Here is a 20,225-nt window from a genome sequence, read left to right as displayed (position 1 = left end):
TCCATTGTCACCCGGGATGTTTGGTGCTGGATGGCTCCCACTGATCTCTTAGCAACCCCTGAGACAGGAGCCTGCCTGATAGCTGCAGCCGCAGGCAAGTCCCTCTGGGCATTCGCAAATGGCAGAGGCTGTCATGTATCAAATCACTGGGGCATCCCATCACAAGCCCTGCTCCCAGCGGGGCCCAGCTTCAAGGAAGGGAAAAGAAATCCTCTCCTGGGAAGCCAGGGGTGGACCAGCTCCCCCATGGCTTCCTGAATGCCAACTGCTGTTCTAGTGCCAACAACACTGGAGCGAAACGATGCATAGAGCCCAGTGGAAAATCTTACTGTGTGCATGGGTTGTGTCTGCAGATCACTGTCACTTCATCCCTGCTGCCAGAGACAGGCTGCAGGAAGCATTTGCTTAGGGGAGAGCGGGGAGTATTCCCCTTCCCTGGCCCCCATGCTCACTCGTGTTCAAGCACCCGGCGAGGGGGCTGAACCCCGACAGCGACAGCCGCCCTGTGCCTGTTACACAGCATGAACTGTGAATGATCTGGGGCACAATAGGTCTGAGAATCAGCGTCTGGGCTTGATAAAGAACTGCCAGGATCTCAGGCGGAGATGATTTTAGGGTACCTTATAAGGAGGAGAGATAAAAATAGTCCTTGCTGCTTGCACCTGACTCCAGTCATTGGCAGATCAATACGTTTGTCAGCAGGGGAAGCATCCATGGGGGAAGCTGGAGCCCAAGGCATTTGTGTGGCAGGAGCATAGGACAGCAGTGATGCCAGGCCTGCAAACTGCTCCCAGCCAGTGCTCAGTATTGTGCTACAAAACCCAATCCCTGTGGCCACGTGGAGGCCAGAGGGCTGGAGGAGACTGCAGTGATTGCAGGCACAGACCCCACAGAGCCGAGGCACAGACAAGAACAAGGGTTTGTAAGAGCTCTCTTAATGCCTCTGGGATGGGCAAAGTTCCCTTGGAGCCAGAGGATGGGGGCCATCAGTGTGGCTGATGCTGTCCAAGGTTCCCTCCAGGCTGAAATGAGCCCCCCCCAGATGAGAGATCCTTTTCCCACTCAAGGACGGGAAAAAGGGGTCTTCCTGCTGCCAAGGAGACATTAAAGCCTCTTGCTTCCCTAGCATCCTCCCATCCCACCTAAGATGAGCAGTATATCTATAGCTGCTCTGGCAGATGCCGACAGTGATGGAGACCACCCATCAGCAGCTGGAGCCCAGGGCAATGCGATCACTCCAGCCTCCCACAGCATCGCTGGACCGTATGTCTCCAATCCTGCTCACGGTGCTGCTGTACCTGCGCTTGCAGTCCACGGGTGATAAAGGGCTCTCCCAGCTGTGCCTCCGAGAGGTAGACATAGATCTCACCAGTGTGGGGAAGGAATCCTCGGCCTCCTGCAGGTCCAGCTCCTTGTCTGGCTCTGCAGGACCCTCGGAAGTGCTGGTACCATCTTCTGGCACTGCTGCACAGGAGCAGAGGTGGCCTTTGTGGAGAAAGCGGCAGTCAGCCTCACCATAACGCACGGAGCAGGAAACGGGGTTGGAAAAAGCAACATCCACGGACATTCTGCTCAGAGCCCCTGGTCTCTCTTCCAGTAAGCGCAGGGCAGACACAGCCTGGGTTGCTTGTTCTGGCTGTGCTGCCGCTGCTGGTGCTGTTCTGGCAATTGGCAGGCTCAGGAGCCCCAGGTCTCTGTAATACTCTGTGCCGTGGAGCGCCGAGTCGGAGAGCAGATCCTCAGTGCTGCTGTGCAGGTCCGCTGCTGGGACATCCAGCTCTGTGGAAGATGAGTCCTCCTGCAAAGGCAGTGCCAGCTTAGCCTGAGCGCTGAGATCCCAGCTGAGAGCTTTGGGATGCAGGAGAATGCGAAGGGGACCCAAAGCTAGAGCTGCTTCTCTTTCCCTTCTCATGGCAAGCAGCAGGGCCACGCCTGCAGCTGGGTTTCTCCAATGAGGCTTTCTAACAGCAGCACTTCCCTACTGCGCCTCGCAGCCAGACCTGGCCCAGCCCCACCAGCTTGGTTTGCTACAGGAGCTTGTGGAGTTTGCCTCAGGACCCCGAGGTTCGCCCTGACACCAATAGGAAGCACACAGGTACGGTTTTCCCCAGCAGCAGAAGCAATGTAACCTTGTGTTCCTTGATAATCTGGATCGATTCCTTTCCCCCATTCTTACTCCACCACAGACCCCTCTGAATATGGTGTGACCATGCGGTTTGCTGTCCCTTGCACTGTGGTAGCAGAAGGGAAGGGGACACTTGCCTTTTCTTCAGCCATGCTGGTGCAGAAGGCGTCATCCTCAGCAGTCAGGGATGGGAGGAAGCTTTTGGGGTTGTGACTCTCCAAAGGAAGGGTGCTGCGGTCAGGGAATTCCCGTAAGCATGGCTTGCAGTCAGACCCTGCAAGACACAGAAGGTCCCAGCAGGGAACCAGGAGGGATGTGAAATCAGGCCCGCACAGACAGGTGACATAGGCAGCACTGAAATGCTCCGCATGCCCTCTGTTCCCCTGCCCCTTGCAGACAGGCATTGCCAGGCAGCTTCAGGACCTCGGCAGCCTTGATCGTGTAGGAATCTGGTGCAGGGATTCCCTAGCAGCAGAAACCTCATCCCTTGATCCAGGCTTGCACCATCCCAGCCAGACCCTTGCAGCATGTCCTGTACTGCAGAGTACAGTGAAAAAGAAGAGCTAAGCCTGTTTTTGAACATATTGTTCAAAACGCTGGGTTTGGCTGTTCTTAACACTGAAATCTATGAGTAAAAATACTGACAGTGATTTTATTTTCACCTGTAAGGAATAAAGGATGCTGCTCTGGGAGGCCAGACTGGAGCTATGTGAGTGTGACACTGGGTATGCAGAGCAATAGTTGGAGCACATCATTCTCCTGGTGCCACTCACCCATGTGGATGTTCCTCACATCCACAGTGCTAAGAGTGGGAACCTGAGTGTGCATGAGCCATCTGATAACCCACTGAGAAACAGAACAAAGGTCTGGATGTGCTTCCTGGTCCAATGGATGGTCCAGCTGACTGAGGCACATTCCTATGGAACCCGACACACTGTAAACCTTAGCCACAATCTAAAGCATCGCATGACTCAAGGAGGCCTTTTACTCCTTCGGGATGCACACAGCTGAGGCGGATGGACAACAGCCAGGCTGTTGGCCAAAGCACCGGTCGTGGGTCTCTGAAGATACAGAGACCAATAGCAAGAGGCTGTGAGCAACCCTATCTGTCCAATGGGGAAAAAACCAGCAAGAAACTGCTAGAAACCCATCATGCTCCAGGAAAGCCAAGTATAAAACCATGGATACGAGGAAGATGCCGTTAGAAACCACACTCTTGGAAACCTCGCATCCTGCCGTGGGTTTTAGTGCTGTGCGATGCAGCCAGAAACTGCCTGGTGCCAACTTGAAGAAGGCAGCGAACGTGCGGGAGGGTTTGGAGGTTTGTTCCTTGGATCGTGCTGCATGCTGCAGATGCCAGGTTTGGGGTTTAGGGAGCGTTTGAGGTGTTTAAATGTGTGCGGTCATTTCAAGTGGGGGTCTATGAGTAATAGAAAGCATCTGTGAAGGCACTGTTTTAAGTAAGGGGTTTTGAGCTCTAAGAGCAGGGGAAGTTTGAAACAGGCTCTCCAGCAAGGCTGTAGAATCCACTTCAGGAGACATTGTTCATTAATAGACAAATTCCTGCTCTGGATGTCCTTGAGCCACAGCCATAATGATCAATGGGCAGATGCTGTTGAGCATCGCCTTCCCACAGATGCACCTCCATTGCCTCCCTTCAGCTTGTGATGAAAAATCAGCATCTTGAAGCGAACACACATTCGAACCAGCAGAGGTTTTGGCAGGAGCTTGTAGGAAACACCAGGGAAAGATGTCAGCGGGCAGGAAAAGCCACTGAGCCCCCCAAAACAGGCTGGGATGAAGGCAGACCCAGGGAAGGAAGGAAAAGGAGATTCCCTGGTCTCAACATCCCCTGCAGCAGCAACTGCCCGCAGAGGAAGCATCAAAGCGCTGAGAGGCAGCAGCCAGAGCCCTGACCTCCAGCTTTAGCTGAGCCAAAGAGCTTTTTCCTCCCAAGCAGGGTGCAAGCATCCTGCCAAGGCTGCTGCGGGCCTGCAGCGGGCTCCAGGCTGCAGCTCTGAACTGGAGCCCTGGAACAGAGTCAGCTCTTCGGAGGCCTGGAAAATATTCCCTGTGCTCTGCCTGCGCTGGGCTCAGGAGTCGGCCAAGGCATCGGCTGCAGCCAGCAGACCCCTTCCAGGCCCACCAAAGGACTTAAATCCTCCCCGGAGGCTTCAGACACCGCGGTTCAACACGCGATAAATCAGACGCTCGGTGAGCGAGGCGGCAGCACGAGGCCCACGCAGGGCTCCAGCCATGGCGAGACCATTTTAGGCAATGTGCGAGCACCAGAGAGGACGATTCAGGGCTCCCTGCGTCTGACACCTGCGCCGGTTGATGCTGGGCTGGCACCATGTTGAGGGCTGAGCTGAGGGGATGCTGGGCAAGGGGGAGCTGCTGGAGGGGAAAAACACGTTCAGGCATCAGGTGCTGGCGCGGTGAGCAAGGAAGGACCAGCATGGAGCACACACAGGAAGGAGGCAGGTCCAGGGGGCTCTGAACATCCCTAAGGTCACGGTAGTCACCCATATGGGAAGGCAAACCCTGGACCCCCTCGAGTCTCCTGGACTCTGTGCTCCAGCCTATTTGGATGCACAAATGCTCCATCGAACCTGACGTGGTGGGGAGGGGATGGGGCAGCTCAGCTCCCCAGGCACTGGCAGCAGTCACCTGTACTCAGCTGGAGCTGGAGTGACAAAATGATGCTTCCAAGAACAGATGCTGTTTGCTTTAGGAGGGCACGAAGCAGATTAGGTATTGCAGTTGCTTAATCCGCCTCTGGCCGGGAACCATAAAAGGTTATTGCTGCAGGGAGCAGCCTCTCCAGAGGAATTCCCAGGCCAGAGCTGGGAGGAAGCAGCGGTCCCTGTGCACGAGGGGGGCTCTGCTGCTCTTTGCCAGGGCTTCCCTGCAGGCAAAACCTGATGGCTGGGCTGCTGTGTGGGGAGGGAGGGAGCAGTGACAGGCACCAGCAACGGCACAGTCTCAGGGGTTGTGATGCTGTGGGGAGAGTGGGATCTGCCCCCTGAGCTGGTTTGTCCCAGGGAAGGAAACTTCTGCGCTGCTGCAACTGGAGCCCTGGGACCTGGATTTGAACACTTCCAATTCGGACCTGCAGTCACAACCTCCCTCCTGCAACCGCCTGATTCCCTTTGGACCTGCTGGTCACTGGAGATGCACCCATGGGTGTCACGGCAGGAGAAGCCCCAATGCACCCAGCGCTGGAACAGGCGGTGGCCCAGCCTCAGCTGCCTGTTGCAGTGCTCGGTGCAGGGTGCTGCGGGGTGACCCTGGAGCCTGGCTGGTGCTGGTAGGAGGAACATCAGAGGAAACGTGGATGCGAGCTCTTCACCTCCTCCAAACATCAAACCAGCCTGCGTGTCCACTGGGGAAAGGCCACCCCAAACGTGGCGGGACAAAGGCACCGGTTGGTTCTGCTGTGCGAAAACAATGCCAAGAGGAAGGAAGGACCAGGGTGTGAGGGCATTTCCTGGCAATCGGGGGGAGAGGCTGTTGAGAAACCGCAGAGAGCATCACGGATAAGAAACAAAGCCGGTGTCATCTCCTCCTGGCCCTGCACGCACCCTGCCGGGTACCCGGGGCCGTGGGTACCACCTCCGTAAGGCAGGCGCTGATCTCGCTGTGCCAGAAGCGGATGCAGAGCGGTCCTGGTGTGGGCCCCACTGCACGGGCGGGTGGCAGCGGCGGGGCCTGGCTGCGGCGGCAGGAGGGGAGCAGATAAAGGTGCCCAGCGGCTGCTGTATCGCTGCGAGCGGGGCCGGGGCTTGGGGCGGGAAGGGCAGAGGAATGGGAGCAGCCGCTCCTCACACGCAGCTGTGGGGTCACGATGGGGATGAGAGGGGGTTTGAGCCGCTCTGATGCTCTGCAAGGCACTGGGCAGCTTCCTCCAGCGGCTGCTGGGCACGGAGGGAAGGTCTCAGGGGCCTGGCGAGTGTCCCGGTGCGGAAAGGTGGTGCCAGGAGAGCGCTTTGTGCCCACAGCACAAACCCAGGGGCACAAACTGCTCTGCAAGCACATGGAGGGGGAGAGGGCTCCACCAAAACACTCTTCAAGCAGTCAGCGCCTGCCAGCACTGTGAAGCTGATCTATTTATTACAGAGATTGGCTCACCTGGGCCTGCCCAGTGAGCCCATCACAGCCCTGGCACTGGGGGGACGGGAGTGGGAGGTCCCAGCAGGGCTCAGGGGACTGCTTGGGGCTCCTCACAAACCAGACCCTACCTCCTGCTCTGAATGAACCTTCCTTTGACTGTTCAGTTCGGATCCTGGTCTCCTGCACATCCGTATCGGAAGACAGCTTTGGGGGGTGAAGGTAATGAAGGATAAAGAGCATCGAGAGATCTAATGCCACAGATAAAGGTACCCAAAGGCATCAGCCCAAGGGCGCTGTTTGCAGGCAGGGACAACAGCGTCCACGTCCTCCAGGACCACAAACATCTTCCCAGGGCTCTCAAGCCCCTCTTCCCAAGTCAGGGCACTGCACTGGGGCTGAATTCACACCACTGCTGGCATTCCCCATCCCTGCTGTTGGACCCAGTGATGCTCAACCAGTGCCACACAAACCCCTCAGCTCGGGCTGTGCTGCACACGCAGGGCTCTGCTCCTCAGCCCTCTGAGGGACTGGAGGAATCTTCTCCTCAGCATCTGCTCAAGCACCAAACTCAACACAAGGCTCAGCCCTCGCTGGGCAGCCTCGCACAGGCAGCTGCAGGCACCGGCACCTCGGGCTCGTTGGCAGCAACGGAGCAAGTTCTATTACAAAACCAGAAGGCTGACGTTTAACCCATTACCCAGCTCCTCAAAGCCTTTCTTTGCCTTGAAAGGACGATGAAACGGAAGGAAAAGTGTTAACCAACACTCAAGCAGTGCTCCCTAAAGAGAGGGGTGCACCCACAGCCACGCTCTGCCGGGGGACCCCAGGACTCTTGTCCGGGACCAGCTCTCCTCCTGCCCTGCAGCAGCCCAGCTCCCCATGCACGAGGCCGTTACCTCTCTTAAAGGACCACCTCTTCTTCCAGCGCTTCGAGAACGATGGCCAGGAGTGGTTGAGCAGCGAGTCTGACATTTGGGAGCCCCGCGCAAGGGGTAACCCCGAGCAGGAGGAGAGAGCACGGAGCACGGCGGAGCTCGGCGCGCTCTAAGGCAGCGCTGCAGGCGGCAGCCCAGGGGCTGCCAAGGGGGGAGTGGAGGAGCCAAGTGCTTTGTCAGAAGCATCAGCTGATGGAAGCTGTGGCCAGGGAGGAATTCCTGGTCCCTAGCATTCCCACCTGCGTCAGTGGCTCCCCACAGCAGGGCTTGGGGACGAGTGGCCCCGTGGCACACGTAAGCCCTGAGCGCTGCTGGAGGCTTGTGGATAGAAGCAGAACACGAGCTGTTAACACACCATAACCTCCTTCCCCTCTCTGGCAAAGCCTCCCTGCCCCATTCATGACTCTTAGCTGTCAGCCTGCCAAACCAGCACCTTAAAGGCAGATCTGCAGAAGCATCGCCTTCACCTGGGTAAAAAACACCTTCACCTTCAACACAGAGAAAGCAAGCTTGATAGTTGCACCTCTGGCATCAAGTGCCATTGCAGAGCCTCTGCGAGGGAAGGCACGAGACCCCGTTCATCCCCAGCATCAGCTCACGTCTTGCAGCTCCCAGCAGGTCCTCATCCCCTGGCAAGGGCCCTTCTCCAAGCCCTTCCCAGCTCTCCCACACACGGAGGCAGGCGGGAGCTGTCTCCAAACTGCTCCAAGAGACCAGAATCCTCACCCTGAGGTCCCCAAGCCCCTGCTCCCGATTGGCACTAACCCCATAGCCCAGGCTGGCTCCAGATCCCGCTCCCCACCCCTTGCTTACAGTGAAGCCGGTTTGGGTACGGCCACAGGCACCTCCATGGCGGGGAGCCCATGCAAAGGCGGGTGGGGAAGAGCATTTCCCTCCCCTGGCCACAAACCCCACAGCATCACCTGCCCCAAACCCTCCCCACATCCCCTCTGCTTTATCCTCCACACTAAGTAGGGTGTGCGGTGCTGGGCAGTTTGGAGCGGGATTTGGGGGACCCAGACCCCTTTGTGCCCAGCCTGAATCCAGCACCGGGGTGTCCCTGCAAGCCTTTGGCTGTGTGGAGGCACCAGCAGCACCCGCAGGGGGTTCAGCAACCGCGGAGGGGCACCGGATTAAACCCCGACCTTGTAGGCTGAGGCTCCCCAGCTCACACACAAGCACGGGGAGGGCTGAACGCACCCAGCCCTTGGGGCTTCCACACACGCTGCTTCCTCACCAGGCCTTGGAGGGAGACGAGCGGCAGCCCCGGGGGGGTCGGGTTGAGCTTCACTTACCCCGATGGCTGCAGGCATCGCGCTGGCAGGGTCCCCGTGCGCCGGCCCCGGCGGCCCCGGCTCGTCCCCGTGCTGGAGCGGGGCGAGGAGCAGCGGCTCAGCGGGGAAGCGGCGCTGGGGCCCCCGGCTCCACGTTCTCACCACTTCCCCTTCCCGGCGGCACAAGCGAAGCCGCCTCCCTCATGCTGCAGCCCCGGGGCTCAGCTCCCACCCTGGCGGGGTCTGGATGGGTCCTGCAGAGGCACCCGGGGGGATGTGGACCCAAAGTGCCCGGTGCTGGAGCCCCAGAGCCGCAGAACCAGCGATGGCTGCGAAGATGGAACCTGCCACAAGCGGCTTCCTGTGGGCCTGCACCATCGCGCATGGGTCCTTGCCCGGGGCTGCGAGGCCTCAGGGCTCCTCTTAACGCATCCCTTGTCTTTGCCCTCATCCTTTGGGGCTGAGCTTGGGAAGCAACCGAGACCCCAAAGCCGAGCCGGTCTCAGTCCTACGTGGGGTGAAGCGATAGCGGAGCACAGAAACGCCTGTGCTGGCCACGTTCAGCCATGCAGGTGAGACACAGGCTCTTCAGCTCCCGAAGCGAGCAGCACAATCCCTGGCACAGCCCTTCCCAGTGATGAGCACGCGCTCCTCATCCCACTGCCCTGGGCACAAGCCCTGGTCAGAACAGGATCCGCTCACACTCCAATTACTCAGCGACCGCAGCTTTGGCAGCTCTCGCCATAGCAATTACCCCGTGCTCCAGGGAACCGCGAGAGCAAGGAGGGATTAAGGTTTCATTTCTCTGAAGTGCACAAGAGCTCCATTGGGATCAGAGACGGGGGCTGCCCTGGCTGACGGATGGTGAGATCTGTGCCTCATAGCCCACGTCTGGCGGTCACCGGAGCAGACCTGTGCCAGCAGCCTGCATGCAGGGCAATGGCACAGGGGCTGGCTGAGCCTCAGCAGCCTCTCCGCAACAGCAAACCTATGGCAGCAAGTTCAAGCTGTGGGGCTTGGCTTGATTTTGCCCATTTGGATGCCCAGAGAACAAGCCCCAGCCACAAGAAGCAGCTCCAAAACATCTTGAAACACCAGTTTGTTGCTCATCGTTCTCACAGTAAGAGAGCTCCAGATGGGCTTAGGGAAGAGCTCAGGTCCAGCTGAGCTCTTGGTGTGCCCAAACCATGCGGGGTATCAAGTCAAGCAGGGCCAGCTCCGCATCCCATGTTCAGAGGCATCAGCACCATCACCTCCCTCCCTGCCCATCCCAGCCCTGGGCTGAGGAAGCACTCACTGGAACGTGGCAGGGGCAGGGGTGAGGGCTGCAGTGACGATTCCCCTGCACCCTGGTGAAGAAGCAGCACTTTCTGCTACAGCAAATACACGCTGCTCACTTTTCATAGGCATTTATTGCATGAGAGTCAATCAATTCCCAGCTCCTCTGAGGGCAGAGCTTCATTTGGGTCTGTGTGTTCAGGTTGGACAGGGACAGAGCATCAGGAGGGCCAAGGCATGAAGAGCCAAGAGCAGCCTAGGGGCCAGGCAAGTCATGCTGTGGCTGGAAGGAGCCATGGGGAAGGAAATATTAAGCCAAACCTCACAATTCCATGGCTGTGGCATCAGCAGCTCCTGCAGACATGGGCAGGGGTGATCCCAAGGAGCAGGACCACAATGGAGGCTTTTGCTGAATGGAAGGGAAACAGGTATGGGAACTGAGTGCTGGAACACAGAGAGAAGGAAAAGAGCAGCAGCAAGCCCCAGCTCTCACTAGTGCAGCCGAGCAGGGAGGGAATCTCACCTCTATGGAACAAAGTAAGATCCAAGTTAGGAAGATTTGGCACCTCCAGAGCGGCTGCTGCAGAGCAGGAAGTGAGGCGGCTCCTCGTGCTTGTCTGCAGGAGCAGGATGAAGCTGATTCTCCAACTTGTGCTATTCCAACGGCCTGTGCAGGAGCTTGTCCCGGACGGGAAGCCTGGCTCCACACCTTACATCAGAGATGCAGCTCCACACGTCACATCGGAGATGCAGCTCTCAATGATCCAGGCAGAAGGAATCCCTTTTACAGTGTTCACCCGATGGCATCAGGCTGCTGGAACCCCCTGTGAGGCCAAGCCATGGCCAGAGGAGTTCAAGTGGCAGATGCGTGTATATATATATTATATATATGTATATACAATACAGACACCAATTTAGTGCTTTCTGTGTGGCAAAGCAGCACTCAGTGCTGCAGAGAGAGAGGCATGAATGGAACAGTTACTCCTGGATCATTTATTCAGCATGTTCATAGAAACAGTTAAATTTTTCAATAGTCTGACACAGCAAGACGTCTTTCTCCTTAATATCCAAACGTATTCCTGTACCCGTCACTGCTTGGCTCATCTATGAAAACATCGAGAACAATAAATCAAGGGGGAACGGGTTTGTGTCTTTTGTCTTCCTTGAAAAGCAAATCAGGGCCCATTTGATCCTTTTAGTTCAAACCAGAGCTACCTGCGATACTGTTTGTTTCCTGGAACTTTCAACAGGCACAAAGCAAAGTGGGAGCAACAAGGTTAAACAGAAGAAAACACCCCCAAAACGTCACAGACCATCACTGATCACGTAACTGAAACCGTCTTACATGCAAGCAGAGAGCATTTGGGGTTTTATGGCTGTGTCTGATGAAGCTGATGTCCAGTACCCCCATCCATGCAGGTCCTCAAATACAACCCAGTTTTGATACTGCAAGAGTAAAGCCATTCCCTAAACTAAAGCAAAAAGCAACGCTTTTCCTTTTGAAATAACTTTGTCTTTTAGATTGAGAAGTGGCCTTTCTGACATTCTCCATCCACCAGTTTTCCACGGGACTTGGTTCTGGGAGCAGCACTTGGACACTAAGATGGTGGAAGTGCTGCTGGATGCTGCATTAACAGAAGAGCTTTGGTACCGAGTCCAACTCGGAAATCAGCCCTGAGCTCAAGCTTACCGGTGACACTGGGACTTAACAGGGGCTGGGACTCAGCCAAGTGAGAGCATCTGTGCTCATGTTTAAACTCTACTGCTGGTTCCTCTGCAGGTACCAGCACCACCCCAGGGGCTCCCGAATGGACCCACTCCCATAGGAACTGTCTGGACTAAGGGAACTGCTCAGTACCATCACTTGGAAAACTTCTCTCAGACCAAAATCACTGCCAGAACCGGGAGGTTTTGCTGCTTGCAAATAAAAAAACCCCAAAATAAAGCAAGGCTGCAGGAGTTAATACCAGCTTTATTATACACCATTTAAAAAGTCATTCCTCTACCTACCCCCTTAGAGCTTGCATTGTGCTGCAGGGGATCTGCCAGAATTGCAGGGAGAAGTGCTTACTTTTGAGAAGGACAAGCAGGTTCCTGTTAAAAGGAAATACACACTGAACGACAGCAGATGTGCTAAAAATGGTGGGTTAGAATTGCTTTTGAACAGTCAAGTTCCCCCAAAAGCCAACTGTATGACTGGGCTTCGCTCTTGCAACGCTCGTGACAAGGCGAGAGGAACAGAAGAGGCTGACCACGTTAATGCTCTTACACCAACGCTCACATACAGGAGCCAAGCGGAGTTAACACAGAGCCAAGCAGGAGGTAATGAAAAAGGCCAAATTCAGTTCAGTTCATACAAATACCAAACGAATCTTATTTCAGATTTCACGTACGTCTGATGGAACCACATCTCCAGTTCAATCCATCCACCAGCTCTGTCCCTGGACCACACGCACAGGATTACAGGAGGGGCAGTGGCTCCTTGGCAGAGGGTTCGGGATTCCCATCACAGCCGTGCCTGCAAAATCCCGGCTTCCAGGGAGGCTGGGACACAGCGAGAGGATCAGAGGGTTCAGCTGCAGCTTCTTGCTCGCTCCAGGCTCTGAACCGATCTCACATGGGTCACGGGAGCACTCAGCACAGCCTTGAGTAAGGTTTTCATATGGCACACAGATACTGTACTGACTTGTACAGGGTTCCAGTCTTGGCATCAGGAATCACTGCTGGCAGCAAGGGGCCCGGAATACCTCAGGGTACATCTTTGTATCACAGTGACGTGAAGAGGGAACTCGATGGCCTCTCTCCTTCCCTTAAAATGGAGGCTCAGGAATAACCACTCTAGCACCCTTCCTGCTCCTGTCTTTGCCTTCATCATCGTTAGGTCAGTAACACATTAACCGGCTTTGAGATCTTTCCAAAAGAGATACCAACGTTATACACAACATACTAAAATGAAGCAAAGTGTCCCATTGCTATAATACAACTCTAGGAGAAAAGAGATACACTACCCATAAATTAAGAGTACCCTTCAGCATCCTAAAAGCAGCCTCTTCCACAGCAACATAGCTGCTTTATGACCAACAGACAATACCTCATGGTGGCGTAGTCTAGTTCCTATCACCTTTCCCAACCCAGGGCTGGCACAGAGTTTGTTATTAGCTCTTCTATTTTACAACACAACGGAGTATTTACAAGCAGCCAAGACGGAGACGTTGCTAATCTAGCAGCCAAGCATCAAGATGCTGCACTGTCCTGCAAGAGAAGTACCAGATTTACAAGAGGCATTCAGGAAGCGGCCATTGAATTCAATGTGCAGGCACCTCCAAGGAACCTCTCCCTGCTCCGGCTTCAAAGGTTTGCTCAGTGAAGACAGAGCAGAGCACAGGAACCTGCTCCTGTGCCTCCTGCTTCACTGGCTGGAGAGACGGGGAAGTTCTGGCTATGTGGGGAACTCTCCCTGTCACAAAGCTGCACAGAGGAGGCCACAGCTGCTCCTGCACAGGTTGAACCTGCGAGTGGGAAGTTCTCTGTCCCAAACCAGGTTGGATGGGGCTTGGAGCAAGCTGCTCTAGCGGAAGGTGTCCCCATGGCAGGGGTTGGAAATGGATGAGCTTTAAGGCCCTTTCCAACCCAAACCATTCTGTGATGTAGCCCTCCACAACACCAGGCACAAAGGTGGTTTCGTCTCGCACGTGCAATCCCAACTGGTACACAACCCCCAGTGTCTCTGAATAGGCATCAGCGAGATCCAAGTAGGGACTTCGGCATTCCCAGGGCGAGGATCATCCAAAAATAGAGACCAAAGTGTCAGCTGCCAGAGGAGAGTAAAGGATTTTCCAGTGAGAGCTGGGCATTATGGGGGATGTTCATTTATTCTTCCTAATTCTATAGGCGAGGAAGTGCCATCTTTAACAGCCACAGTGTTAGGTTTTTGTCTTCAAACAGGGGAAACCCAACATCCTCACCACTAGCACCACGTGCCCTTCCTCACCCTTGGCACAATGTAGGAAGGATGACTGGAAAAAGCCTTACGCACAGATTGGATCCAAAGCACCGCTGGGTTCGGTGCAGTGACCTGAGTGTCACAAACCGCGTGTCCACAGTGGGCCAACCAGTATCAGTGGAAGTTAAACCTAGACCCACTACAAGGTTCCAATGTTTGTTTGTAGCAAAGATCTTCTATTCCCACAGTCAGGATATCACTGCAGCTTAAAAGGTTATCACAACAAGGACATGCTGGGGAAGGTTTAGTTCTGGAGGTCACATCATACCTGTGCGCAGCAACTGAGATACCCCAACCCAGCAGCATAGAGTTGTCAGTCCCAGCTCCACGCCAGCCAACGCTGCTCCAGAAGGACACAGTCTATTCCTTTAGGTCATCCGTTCCCTAAAATCCAAACATTTAAATGGCTCTTTTGTTCTCTTCTTTTCAGATCGCAACAGAACTAAGAGGATGGCATCAGAACATCAGATCCAAATCCGTAAATTGCTTCTTTCCTTTCCTGTAAAGCATCATTAAATCAGTGATGAGCCCTTCTCCTACCCATTCCCTTCCCTGAATGGTCCCCAGTATTGGAATCAGCTGATACTGATTTTCCCTGATCCACAATAGGCCCAGGCCAGAGTATTTAAACAGGTTTAAAGGTGCGTATTAAAATTACCCTTAAGAAACACTGAGGTAGACTGCACCAGAACAGGACAAAAATAGTCCCAACCACATCCACCTGCCAAGAGTTTACGGATACAAATTTACACATTCTGTGTGTTTAAGAAAACAAATTGCTTTTTCTTTTTACAGTGTTTTATATATTAAAATAAATAAAAAAATTCTAATAAGAAAAACTTCTCTTCCTTAGAAAAGTGTGAGAATGTCTTTGTTTCTGCCGTGTAGCACAGAGCTGCTGAACAGTTACTGCTTTGTAAAGCAGAAGAAATGTAAACGAGGCCTTTCGAAATCAAAGGTTCTTACCCATGGCTGGACCATGTATCTTCCATCGAACCTTGTGAGCAGCCTGCACCCTCCCCCTTTGTCCAAACGGACCAGATTCAACCAGCACAAAGGCTCAACAGCTCATGATGGTGCACAAAGCCCATCATCCTCCCCTGATGCTGCACCCATCAGTGGAGTGGGCTCAGGTTCCCCTTTCATCTGCTTACAGGGAGGAATCAGCAGCACCACCCGGGCTGGAATAAGAAGCCACACACCAGCTCCGTGTCCCCACTCTCACAGGGTCAGGAAAACCTCGTTTTCTCATGGCAGAGAGCACAAAACCAGCTCTTGGGCTTCTCCAGAAGGAGAAGCCAAAGACTGAGCATCTCCCTTCCCTTTTCAAACCACCTCCTGAATGACAAGGGCCTACGACATCGACCATCTTCACTTCTTGCTTTAGCCCTTCTCCCTGCTAGCACACTCCCTCACCACCACAAGACACGTTTAGTTTCACAATCATTTCCCAACACCTTATGCTGACCAGCTCAGTCTTTTATGCAAACAGCAGCAAAACAAAGCACAGTTGAGAAGACGAAAGCTGACATCCCAAAGAGCCGCAAGCAGCCTGGGCAGGACACAGGGAATCCGAGGAAAACACGGAAGGTCCGCAGGCAGCACGAGGCCAGACGCCCGAGCAGCAGCAGATGGGCAGCACGCAGCTGACCACAGTCCCATTCAGTTCCTGCTTCACGTGCAGAGCCAAGAGCCTCGAGCTCTCCTGCTTTGGATTGGCTTTAGTGTCTCTTTTTAAGGTCAGAGTTCTTGCTTGTCCCCTCTCACGGCTGTTTCTGCAGCACAGAAGGCAACACAAGGGACGTGGGGACAAAGGAGGAGCAGGACTCGGGCTTGGGAACGTTCTGGTGTCCTTCGGCCCTCAACAAGCAAGTGAAGTCCCAGCTACTTTATCTCAGGGCTTCAGCTGGAGCTGGCTGACTTCACTGTATAAATCATGAAACTGTATTATAAAGCTTTGTCAAGTATAAACTTAACATGTGCTTCATAGCTCCTAAAAGGGCAATGGGCTAAAATTAGTTCATTCTGAAATCTTTGGACCACTTTAAGACCAAACAATCCCCCAAATTATCCCCTCCCCGAAAGGATCATAAACAGTCAATAATTTATATGAAGTTAAAAGTTAAACTAAAGGTATTCTTAAATATGTTACAACAAACAATATATATACTCAATGCTGTAAGGACAGAAAACTCTGCTCTCAGAGAGGGCAGGGGACTCCAACTTGGTTTGGTCTTGAAAGGTACCCACAAATCTCAGATTTCTGCTCCTTTGGCTCCCAGCACATTTTCCTCATTTTTTTTCCTTGTCTTTTAATGAGAGAAAACCTCCTCCCAAGAGTCCTCAGTATAAAAATAATCTGTTTGGGATTCAGTCACTCCAGGGAAATGGGAACAAAGAGAAGCAGACGCCTCCAAGAAGAGGAAAGCTTCTGTGAGAACATACAAAACTTATGTACAAAACCCCAGAGGTGTATATTTTGCTATACATATACACCCCACATATATATACTGCACACACAAACGCACGCACCCCTGGGATTTAACCCATTGAAAAAGTATGAAAGCAGCAGCTATTGGTCAATCTGAGGACCTGGCGCGTCCTGATGTGTTGAATCCGTCAGCTGTAGTGAAGAGAATGCCTGAAAGCCTGGAATTTGACTGGAAATACTCCTGTCCTGCAGTTTTGTTCCACGCTGTAGCTCAGATACCAGCATGTTTCACGTCTCTTGCTGGCAAACGTGGAGGCTCCTCCTTCAGTTGAATGTACACGGTGGCTTCCTGTTTTGAAACCATGGTTACAGAGGGACAGCAGCCATGGAAACCTCTTCCATTTATGTTCACAGATAAGTCCACTGACAGCCAGTCAACTTGGCAAAAGAAAGATAATAATAAAGTATTAATCATAACATGATTAAAAATCTGATGAGTTCATAGATGTGTTTCATACACTGTGGCAGCAATAACAAGAGTCCTGAGATCTGTGGAGGGGAAAAAAGCAGACACAACCCTTGGGCCAAACAGGAAGCGTTAGGAAGGGCTCGACCTGGGCATGGAGAGAATCCGCCCATTTTTCTTGCCACCGTTCATGTGAGTGTAAGGTATGTGCTCTTCATAGTTCCCCTTGAGGGCCATGGAGGGTCCATTGTCCCGACCCAGGACTTTGTCCCTCTGCGAGTATGAGGAGGGATCAAGGGGAATGCTCTCCATGTTCTCGAAGTCCATCTCATACTCCTCCGTTTCCAGAGGTTTGTTCTCCTCACTGTAGAAGAATGAGACCTCGTGGAAGCTGGGGTGCAAGTCCTCCTTCAGCATCTCAATGATCTCGATGAAGGTGGGGCGCATTTTGGGGTTGTACTGCCAACACATCTGCATCAGGCTGTGCCTAGATCGGGACAAACACAGGGGCAGGGGGAGGAAGAAACAATTCAATGTAGGCAGGGCTGGCACAGACCAAGGTTGGTGTCCACATCAGACTACCCACCCCCCCATGCTACTCCTTCAACACTCGAACTGAGTTGTTTATCATAGAATCATGGCATGGTTTGGGTTGGAAGGGCCCTTAAAGCTCATCCAGTTCCAACCCCTGCCATGGGCAGGGACCCCTTCCACTAGAGCAGCTTGCTTCAAGCCCCTGTGTCCAACCTGGCCTTGAACACTGCCAGGGATGGGGCAGCCACAGCTTCTCTGGGCACCCTGTGCCAGCGCCTCAGCACCCTCACAGGGAAGAGCTTCTGCCTAAGAGCTCATCTCAGTCTCCCCTCTGGCAGGTTAAAGCCATTCCACTGGCCTGTCCCTACAGGCCCTTGTCCAAAGCCCCTCTCCAGGTTTCTTGTAGCCCCTTTAGGGGGATCTCTGTATTTGCCTGTTGCTCCTGGGGCTCCTTTTTCTCTATTTCTGTCTAGATCAAAAATTCCTTGCAATTCCTCCAATTGTTCTGAACTTGGCTCCCAAAGGAAACGGGGCTGCAGTTCACATGCTCTCTGTGTGCACACACACTTAGAGCCAGGCCACAACTTTTTAATTCATTCCATTTTAATTTTAACTCTGTCTGAAAGATAACAAAGCTCCTACAGCTTCAAGGAAAACGGGAGACTGTGCAGAGGACAGAGCTCCTGTCAACATCCCACCCAAAAGAACGGCTGCAGCAAGAGGTCGTATGTTATCAGACACCATGGAGAATGAACTTACAAGTACAAATAAAGTTTCAAAGTGGAGTTTGTTACTGCCCATGAGAGACAAATGTCCAGGACAGCAGGTTTTTTTCATGAGGATATTCACAAAACAGGTTTATTTTTGACTCTGGAAGCAGGCTGGGGTGAGAGGTTACCAGAACCCGCACGTCACTATCAGCATCCCCTGTTCCAGCCAGGGCTCCTTCCCTCTCTGCTGCATGTTGCTTCAGCAGTGTCTCCTTAAACCCTTCTGACAAACATCCTCGCTCAGGTTAAACACTGAGGAGCGGGATAGTTTTAATTCCTCTGCCAGGAGCAGTTTAGGGAGCACCTGGGTAAGCACAATAATCCTTAGCCCCAGTGCATGGGGATGTCTGGCTTCAGTTTGTAACCTCTGTGAGGTGTTTTTTACTGTCTTCACCTCTGTTCTCCCTAACCCTGCAGGCAGCCTGGCCTTGTGCTCTTGGTGGGGCAATGAGCCTGCAACAGAAATGAACAGGCCTTGGACATGAGGTACAAGGGGCAATGGGTTCAAACTTAAAGAGGGGAGATTTAGGTTGGATATAAGGAAGAAATTCTTTACTGTGAAAACTGTGAGGCACTGGAACATGCTGCTAGACGATGCTGTGATTGCTCCATCCTTGGCAGTGTTCAATGTCAGGTTGGACATGGCTTGGAACAACCTGGTCTAGTGGAAGGTGTCCCTGCCCACAGCAGGGATTTGGAACCAGATGATCTTAAAGTCCTTTCCAACCCAAACCATTGCACGATTCTATGATAATCAGCTCTTGGCTCAGCACAGTGTTCTCCTGCCTCTCCCTCCTCATAAGCCAACACTGGATTTCTGAAAATGAGTGGTAAGAAGTGGTTGTAATTCTCAAGACTATTTATGTGCTATAGAGAGATGAACTACAGAAAACCTCAGCAGGCCTTGGATTAACAAGCTGCTCCCTTGCAGCCTCAGTAGCCACGTGCCATAAACTGCCACCCACTAGTCCAGAGTGGAGGAAGAACATTTTGTTTGGGCAACTGATACAGTGCTTATTTGTATTTTAAGCTTTTCCTGTCCTTTGTACTTCCTGCTCTTGAATCTGTACTCACAATGTAAGGTCCAAGTTGGTTTAATTTCCCTTCTAGTGAAATAGGCTGGTTCAGGTCTTTAACTCCTGGCTCACTAAGGACGGCATTGGTTGAAGTTCTGCTCACTGAAGTCTATATTGTTCCTCCCCAACAGACAAGAGGAGAAGAGGTGACACATGGGCCACACTTTAGCTAAAGAGTGCAGCTTGGTTGATTGTCCCTTGCTTTAGTACTTACAGCCTCTCCGGGCAGTTGTCCGGCTGATCCAGGTATCCTCCATCCATGACAAACTTCAGCACCTGCTCGTTGGAGAGTCCCTGGTATGGCTGCTCTGCCAAGCTGCTTATTTCCCAAAGGACAACACCAAATGACCTAAGGAAGAGAGAAGGCTCCTGGTGAGAATAAAACATCCTGCAGGTCTACAATTGACAGCATCTTCTTTTGGAGAACATGTAAAAGAGCACCACTGTATTTTTAAGAAGAGGGCTTCCAAACAACGTTTTTGGTTTGGCTGTACTCTGAAGAAGTCAGCAGCTCACAATTTAAACTGTGTGTGTTAAACTGTGAGCTCTTGAGCTGGAATCCACCTGAGATTGCAGAGGACAACTTACCACACATCGGAATAAGCAGTGAAAACACCATCCTTCAGTGATTCCGGTGCCATCCACCGCACAGGCAGCAGTCCTTTGCCTCCTTTCCGGTAATAATCTGTCTCGTAGATATCTCTGGTCATCCCAAAGTCTGAGAAGAGCAAAGGGGATGTGTTAAATGTCTCTCTTCTACAGTGCAACATCTCCAGATGGCTGCTGCCCTCCTTTCATGTCAGGCTGGCACCCAGCAAGCTTCCTATGGCCCAACCTGCAGTCATCTCTCACCTCATGATCAACATCCAAAACATCTTCCTTTCCCTGCATCTTTCCTCTCCAGAGCCATGATAGAGACTCCAGAGTTAAAACTTTTAGTGACAGCTTCTATTCTTACCATTATTTTTAGTCATCCTCTTTAAGCAAACCAGAGGTCTCCTTGCCCTGAAATTCCCCTGCCTTGGCCATAAGTTCAAAGAGGTCTGAGAAACCACCACGCTGTGGGGATCTGGTTTACTTTTAAGTGTTATATTTACTTATTTCTAAGAAGGTTTGGGTTGAAAACTGGTTCTTGTGGAAGATAAATGACTGTTAAAGGCACCTGACCTAATGACAGGATTATGAACACTTGGCTTTTTCTACCAAGCACCTTCTTTGTC

The 20,225-nt window shown here is 52.9% G+C and overlaps 2 protein-coding genes across 8 annotated transcripts in view; both read right to left on the bottom strand.

Annotated features, from left to right (window-relative positions):
- The window catches only part of ARHGEF18 (Rho/Rac guanine nucleotide exchange factor 18), a 44,776-nt gene extending 43,119 nt beyond the window's left edge, over nt 1-1,657 (bottom strand). For both annotated transcript variants that reach the window (XM_080633936.1, XM_080633937.1), the window contains exon 1: nt 1,299-1,657. In XM_080633936.1, coding sequence (XP_080490062.1) covers nt 1,299-1,567 — 269 coding nt within the window. In that variant the 5' untranslated portion in view covers nt 1,568-1,657. The remainder of the gene's footprint in view (nt 1-1,298) is intronic.
- Nucleotides 1,658-11,696: 10,039 nt separating this feature from the next.
- Nucleotides 11,697-20,225, bottom strand: part of INSR (insulin receptor) — a 53,915-nt gene continuing 45,386 nt past the window's right edge. Inside the window, exons 19-22 of one of the 6 annotated variants that reach the window (XR_013958448.1) lie at nt 19,594-19,723; nt 19,220-19,354; nt 12,817-17,112; nt 11,697-12,635 (exon numbers count right to left, since the gene is read on the bottom strand). Coding sequence is in view for 1 of the 6 variants with exons in the window: in XM_080633886.1 (XP_080490012.1) it covers nt 16,758-17,112; nt 19,220-19,354; nt 19,594-19,723 (620 nt within the window). In the remaining 5 variants the exon portion in view is untranslated. Of the gene's footprint in view, nt 17,113-19,219; nt 19,355-19,593; nt 19,724-20,225 lie in introns of all 6 variants that reach the window. The other 5 variants (XR_013958449.1, XR_013958450.1, XR_013958451.1 and 2 more) reach the window with 5 other exon arrangements.

The sequence above is a fragment of the Psittacula echo genome, assembly GCF_963264785.1.
Source record: "Psittacula echo genome assembly, chromosome: 24".
Taxonomy (NCBI): domain Eukaryota; kingdom Metazoa; phylum Chordata; class Aves; order Psittaciformes; family Psittacidae; genus Psittacula; species Psittacula echo.
Note: the sequence above shows the minus strand (reverse complement) of the source record. Positions and strands in the feature narration are given on the sequence as shown.